The 7,500-nt window shown below is 38.6% G+C and overlaps 1 protein-coding gene across 1 annotated transcript in view; it reads right to left on the reverse strand.

The window, feature by feature from the left end:
• Nucleotides 1–6,921, reverse strand: part of LOC137654250 (coiled-coil domain-containing protein 63-like) — a 10,623-nt gene extending 3,702 nt beyond the window's left edge. Inside the window, exons 1-8 of the mRNA XM_068387879.1 lie at nucleotides 6,793–6,921; nucleotides 3,048–3,216; nucleotides 2,809–2,952; nucleotides 2,065–2,160; nucleotides 1,695–1,780; nucleotides 1,286–1,464; nucleotides 733–908; nucleotides 352–462 (exon numbers count right to left, since the gene is read on the reverse strand). Coding sequence (XP_068243980.1) covers nucleotides 352–462; nucleotides 733–908; nucleotides 1,286–1,464; nucleotides 1,695–1,780; nucleotides 2,065–2,160; nucleotides 2,809–2,952; nucleotides 3,048–3,216; nucleotides 6,793–6,854 — 1,023 coding nt within the window. The 5' untranslated portion in view covers nucleotides 6,855–6,921. The remainder of the gene's footprint in view (nucleotides 1–351; nucleotides 463–732; nucleotides 909–1,285; nucleotides 1,465–1,694; nucleotides 1,781–2,064; nucleotides 2,161–2,808; nucleotides 2,953–3,047; nucleotides 3,217–6,792) is intronic.
• Between the last annotated feature and the right edge of the window lie 579 nt (nucleotides 6,922–7,500).

Below are 7,500 nucleotides of genomic sequence, written 5' to 3' on the forward strand. Positions count from 1 at the left end.
TATCAGTCTTCTGTTTTCATATGAACTTTTCATGCAGTGCTCTTTGCTTTTATTATTCAAAGCAATGTTTTCTCTCTAATGACACTGTGAAACACATGGATCCTAAAAGGCTTTATGGAACGAACAAAATGAATACACGATGCGAATAACCTTTGTATGAGTTTCAAAATGATAAGATCTTACATATTTCAGCGACTGGACGAAAAAGTAATACGACAAAGATGAATGAGAAGAAGTAAAATGATACTGATGAGAAAAACAAGTGTTCTCGTTAATAGGAAGACCTAATGTTTTAGAAGATAATCTTATTCGTTAAAAACATGGTAAGAAAAGACAGAACAAGACTCATACTTTCAACTTGGTGATTGTACGTTGGGTATCTCTTTCGTTGTCGGCGCCCTGCCCTCTGCTGACCTCGATTTCCTGACGAAGTCGCCGAACTTCTGCAGTGAGACTCGTCACCTATTGACGTGGAGAATTGCTTTTGGTTAGAAATGAGGTATGAATGACCAATGGACGGTAAGCAGGAACATGAAATCAAGAAATATGATTGGTTAAAGTCAGAAAATGGTTGCCAATGTTTGTTTTTTCTTAGTCGTTGAATTTTCTTTCCTACTTATACTGGGGAACCAAAGATGTTAAAAAACGAAAAAAAAAACAAGTTTCTGCTTTATAGTTTGAGAGGTGAATGACTAAAGTTTCTATAACACCATGCATTTCAAAAAATCATACCTCATTGTTCAGATCAGATATGTAAGTGAAAAGAGTGTAGTTGTCATTTTCAGCTTGCAGATAATTGCTGACAAGGCTCTCCACTGAATCCTCTCCACTCATCTCCCTCAGGTGAGACACAGCTGCTCTATATGTGGCCAAGGTCTGCTCTGGTCCCCTGGGCTCTGCTCCTTCACCTGAATGTAAAAAGGAATTGTAAGCAATTGGCTTCTTCGTACGAACTTCTCCACACCTTTCTTTCTTTGTTTACTGTGTGATTAGTTTCTGTAAAAAATTTACTTTAGATGTAACAGTTTTCATTTACAAAAATTACTTAATATTTAGTTTCATTGATATAACAGATATATTCACGTTTTCTTATTAGATATTTTCTTAACCACCTTTTGATGCTGCTGATTCACATTTGGAAAATAGCCAATTCCCACTAGCCCTTTTCTTCACATCTCATAAAACTTATAAACTGAAAACTAGATACTCTATTTTTTTCTTTTTTAGAGAACTTGTTTCTACTCCTGCCAGGTTGCAAAGTTATGTACCAGGCCTTATAAGCTACCTTCTGTGCGACGGCGAGACTGGTCATCATCCTCCCCAGCAGAGATGGTTGACACAAAAGCTCTCAAATGGTTCTGGTGGTCTAGAGCTCGCTGGAGCTTCTTAAGCTCATGGCTATATTGCTGGGCATCTCTAACAGCTCTGTCTTTCAGAGCTCTCATCTTGGTCTGAGCTTCATCCCTTAAAAAAAGTCATGAAAGAGTTTGGGTTAAGTATTTAGGTTAAGCAGATGAGTAATTTTTAATGTGATGATATGATTAATATGCTTCAAATATTAACAATTCTAGCATTACTATTTCCCGAGTTTATTTATTTTTAATATGTGAGCAATAGATGCTCTTCATCTTCCTTTATTTCCATAGATTTTGGAAGGGGGAGACATACCAAAGTCGTGTGCTAGGGATACCAACCTCTCCGAATAGGCCTTCGTCACTTGGTCCATGACATCACTCTTTTTCTTCACAGTTGCTGATAGTTGCTTTTCTAGTCTCTGACCCTTTGGCAATGACAAGAAAAGAGGAATATAAATACCTTAAGCTTGATAAAGCAATTGAGATAAAGGAATCTAGATGAAAGACCCTATAACATGAAAAGTAAATACCATTGTTAGAACACTTATCAAGAATTGTATATTTGTTACTGGAAGGTAAATATTTGTCTATGGATATTATCTGTTATAAGCTTTTCAAAAGTACTTATGATAAGAAAGTAAGCTCAAATTTAATTTCCTCATAGTGGTTTACTTTCCAAAGATATGGCAGCATCCTCATCCTCACTCACCTGCAACATGAACTTGTCCCGTTCTTTCAATAAGTTCTCCAGAGAAGTTCTCAGTACACGGTTGTCAGAGAGGACAGCGTTCAAACGCACTGTGGCCTTTGAAAAATTATATTTTTCTTCAAAAAGATGGGGTTTAGTTTGCAATAAGTATGATACAAATTATGCTAGATGTTCAATAAATTTAAATGTATAGAAATCAAAAGATTGCTAGATAAATGTATTCATATTTAAAGACATGCATGTGTATGAAAATATTGATAAATTTGATATTTATTCTTGATAATGTTGTTAGCAAAAAAGTTTTATTTACTCTAAATTTCTTAGAGCTTTACAGGTTTCTAGCATTTAATGACACAATAGAGCGAACCTGTCTGATGTGCAATTATTGAGTTGGGTGGCCCTTAGATGGAAACAAAGATGGAAACAATGCAGATGCTTCTGTTCCAAAATACCATTTTCTGGCCTTGATATGAAGGGAACAAAAAGTAGGAGAAATTAGACCGGGATTTAACTCAGAAGGAGATTTTGCCTTACTTCCAGAAGAGACTAGAGGTAAATTCTGTTCTTACCATTTATAGAGTCAGTTTTTGCTTTGAGATTACTGGTATCTCTTGTATAGAGTACATAGTCAGTACTGGTTAGTCCCAAAGAAGTCATAATTTTCTCTCTGATGGAAGCATCTAAATTCGGCATTTAGGTCCAGAGTGGCCCGACAACAACACAAACCTAGAGCGTTTTCATTACCTGCTGGATACGGTTTTCTAGGGCCTTGTTGGCATTCCGAGCAGCAAGCCTACGAGACTCAAGTTGGCGGGCAGACGGAAGGCGTCTCCGGCTCTCTCGCATCTTCTTCTCTGCGGCTGTTATGGAGGCATCCAGGCTGCTGATCTGGAGGGAAAATTGAGGAAAGTTATAACACATCCTAGTTGAAATAATAAGGGATTAATCTGATTTGTTATTTACAGAATTCTCTGCCCTTTTACCTTGTCCTTCTCTGCTTCAATCTGCTGCTCGTATCTTGTCTGACGATCTAGGGTGGCCGCCAAAGTATTGACAGTGCGTTGGTCCCTTGTCTCATTTTGGGGTGTCGTCATGGAAGAAAGGTCATTCTCCAGGTCCTCCTTCTCCTTTCGCAGCTCAGATAAAATTTTCCTGAGAGAGAGAGAGAGAGAGAGAGAGAGAGAGAGAGAGAGAGAGAGAGAGAGAGAGAGAGAGAGAGAGAGAGAGAGAGAGAGAGAGTGAGAGAGATTACTGTATGATAAAAAGAAATTATTAATTGTCATAATACACTAATTATTCATGTAAAACCCATAAAAATGTTTCACAAAGGAATAATGAATATAGAATTATAAGAACTCGTACCCAACGTCTCACAGTAATATTCTAGTTACCAATACATGACCTCCCGTAGATGGTATGATATGGACTTGGAAGAAACTCAAGACAACATCAAAGATATTTTGGTTTATTCCAGGAATGATGGTGCCTTATCGTTAAAACATAATCAAACATCCAATTATGAACATCAAAAGCTTTTAATTTTATCTGGTTAAAATGGTTCTGCTCCTGTAAATAGAATGTATGCCAAGCATTTACTAGCTGTGCAGATACACCTGGATTACAACTGTGTATCTTTTATAGGTAAATATTTCATACTGCTTTTGTGCTTGCAAGGAGTGATTTTTTGTCAGATTTCTTTGTAAGTAAACTATTTAATCCCAGCCAGCATTTTCATCCAAACTATGACCAACAAATTGGCGAACCTGGAGGGACCAAAGATGCCTGACACTTCCAGCTCTGTCTGCCATCCCTTTTCACAATACACAACCCAGAGGCCTGGTTCTTTAGGAGAGAAACTATGTTCAGGTCAAAGAAAATCACATCGCTGTCATGAAAAGCTGACGCTGTACTCGAACTTTAACCTAATAACGTCTTCAAGCAAATAGCAGAATGGTTAGCTGATCCATAAACCAACTTCACATACAAAATTCTGAAGGCCCAACTATGGTCATCCTTCAGTATGGCCTGATCTCTCAGAACCAGAACATTTTGGGACAATATAGGAATAGCAATAGGAGATTAACGGCCTTCATATGTCTACAAGTAACAATACCCACTACTAATGTCCAACAAGAGATGACACTGAACTCAGTGCACAGAGTCCTACTGACAAAGTTACCATATAAAACAGCCACGACAATTCTCAATGCATCCATCATGCCCCTCAAGAATTTCCTATAAATGGTAGATGAGGTTCACCTGGTCCAGACATCGGCAGAACTCACTCAACTACCCGCAGCAGTTGCCGCTACACACCCTCAACCTCTAATGGACGAAGAGACTGATGGCGAACTGGATTTCCCTGCCACTCCTGTACACCATTCAAGGAATAGCAAGAGTTTTATCAAGCAGCAACCATGTCAGAGAATACAGCCTAACAAACCAAAGGGCCTTTGCTTCATCCAGTGGAGATTCGGGATGGACTGTCAGCGACGGTCTGACTGGTTGCCTCATACAAGAAAATTAGTCTTTCTTTCGATGTCTTTCTTACAGGAAACTAAAAAAGACCTCTACGTGTTTCTACATCACGAGTGAGACGTACATTAGATTTCTTGTTGATATGGGCGCATGCAAATTATTCGTTCCAGCCATCCTGATCCAGTCCCCAACACCCTCCATGTGTCTTCCACAATTGATACCTCACTAACGATATGTGGAACCAGAAACATAAAAGTAGTATTAGCTGGAAAACCATACAGCTGGACATTCATCACTATAGATGTCACTTTCACACTACTCAGCACAGATTTCATGAAGGCACACAACATGCTGCTAAATTTATCCAGACAGCAACTCATTCAGAGAGACGTCTCTATAGCCCCCATCACTTCAAGGGCAGTAATAACTTCCACATTTAGACCAAAAATCTCTCGCCTCCTTCAGTCATTTCATGACCTATGTAGGGACGACCCCCAGCACACCGCATTAATCATCTTATCATCACAGAGGAACCCCCTTGTGAATGCACATTTCAGATGGCTGGCCCCAGATAAACTAGCCTACATAAAACAATTATTCCAGGACAGAAATCTTCCAGCCCATGGACATATCCTTTTCACATAGTGTCTAAAGGAGACGGCACATGACAGCCCTGTGGGGACTACCAGTGACAACATTCAAACAGTACCAGACGGGTACCTAACATCACGGATATAATTAAAAAACTCGAAGGGGCAAGTTTATTATCGAAAATTAATGTCAGGATAGAAGGTGGACAAAGGATTTACTATGGATCTGATTAGGACTGAGAACAGCCACATATACAGTATACAGCTCTCAGCGTTTCACCGTCGGAGGCATTCGACAAGCAATCATTACCAATATCTGCAGATGTATTTTAGGATCCAAATGAACCTGTCATCCCCTAAAACGTCCATAAAGCATTCGAAGTAATTCTTTCAGCAAGAAAAATATACACCTCAACCAAGAAATCCCACATTCCCACAGAAGTAGAATGTACCAAATATGCATTCATCAGAATAGAGTCACACAAAATCTACGCTGTAACCTTCATATTTGGGACCTTATTTCATACAATAGCAAAAACAGAAGTACTATGAAATTACAGAGGAAGGCAGAACTATACCTGGGTATCGATAGACCGGCCTAAACCGAGTCTTTTTTTGTGGATGGAATATTGTAAGAACCGTTACCCAGCATCTCACTTGCTCACAGCTATATTCTGGTCATCAAAACACGACCTTTTATGGATGGCATGAAAAAGACCAAATATCTTCGATGTCGAAGATATTTTTGTTTATTCCAGGTTTGACGGCACTTTATGTTGAAAACAGAAACTAACATCTAATAATAAATGTTGTAAGCCTTCAATTCAAATTACTGTAATGGTGTGTTCCTGTACATAAAATATATTCCAAGCATATACCACCCTTTGTGCAGAATTACACCTGGATTGTAACTGTATTTTTCTAGAGGTAAATATTTCCTTCTACCCATCTGCTTGTAAGGACTGACTTTTGCCAGATTTATGTGTAAATGAACCAATTGATCCCAGCCAGCGATTTCGTCCAGACCATGACCAGCAAAGTATTACCACACCAAAGTCTTGAAATGACAAAAAAGATGATTATATAATCTGCATATATTTTGCAAAACATAAATATTAGAATACATGATTCTTAATTCAGCAAAGCGCTATTGACGAATAACATAAAGACTGATATATCACAGGTAAAGATTTCACCCGATGACAACAGAAGAAACCAAACAATATGGATCCCAAAGCAGTGATGCTATTTATTTTTCATAGACCTCACCCAGCTTGAACTAATCTAACGGAAGTATCTGGACCCAAGACTACTCCCTCACCTCTGCTATTTACAGTATTCCCGCTCCATAAATGGATTGGATTAGATTCATGGGTTTTGACCATATTACCTAGCGATGAGGTTGGATAGGTCATTCAGGATCGATGTGTAACTGAGGTAAGACTTTGCAGTTGTACTATAAAGTAAAACATAAAAGAGATTGGACAACAGGGTAGAGGGAAGGAAATGGGAATGGAGGTAAAGTAAAAGGATAAAAGCGGTTAAGGCTGAGGGCTGTTTGCACGCTGTAAAAACTCTTAGTAATGCCAACCATGTGAACTTGTAGTACTACACCAATACAGGGCCCTTTAAATTGCCAATGAGCACAAACCAACTGTACCTTTGCCTTCCCAGAATAACAGTTGCCTCATCGTGGTACTGCCTCCGGTTTCGTTCCATCATCCGGTATTGGCGGCGGAGTCGGGCTAGGAGGTTCTCTGCGCTTTCCAGCTCCACGTCGTCCGAGTCCTTCTTGTCATGTTTGGACATCCTTCTTCTGCTGTAAGGACATGGAGAAAATATAATTTATTAAGGTTAAGCGTTGACACAATTCTTTATATGATCACGGAAACTCTTTTATAAAACCAAAGATAAAATCTAGCATTCTTTTAGGATTGTCTAATAAGGGCTGAAAGTGAAGAGAACTTGTTTATATTTAGTTGGTTTTAGATTAAGTTTGCCTTATGCTAACAACAGTTGTAATTATGGTAAGGTGTGTAAGAGAGAAGGTGGTCTGATGGAGGACCTTCACCTTTAAACTCTTTCAACCAGAGACGAGGCTCATCATAAAATTCAAGAAAAAAGGCCCTACGATGTAGAATTTAATGTATATTATCATCAATATATATTTTCGCCTGAATCTAAAAGCCAAAAAGATCCCGTATATGGGGAAATGATACATTAAATCAATTCTGAGACGCAATTACTGAATTATTAAAACATTTCCACCACTTTCAACGGGACAGCCACCAAGACAACAAATAAATAACTTTGAATAAACATACGGTTTTAAAGTTACGTAAACATAAACAAAACGCATGGAACAATT

This window comes from Palaemon carinicauda, chromosome 15, assembly GCF_036898095.1.
Source record: "Palaemon carinicauda isolate YSFRI2023 chromosome 15, ASM3689809v2, whole genome shotgun sequence".
Classification (NCBI taxonomy): Eukaryota; Metazoa; Arthropoda; class Malacostraca; order Decapoda; family Palaemonidae; genus Palaemon; species Palaemon carinicauda.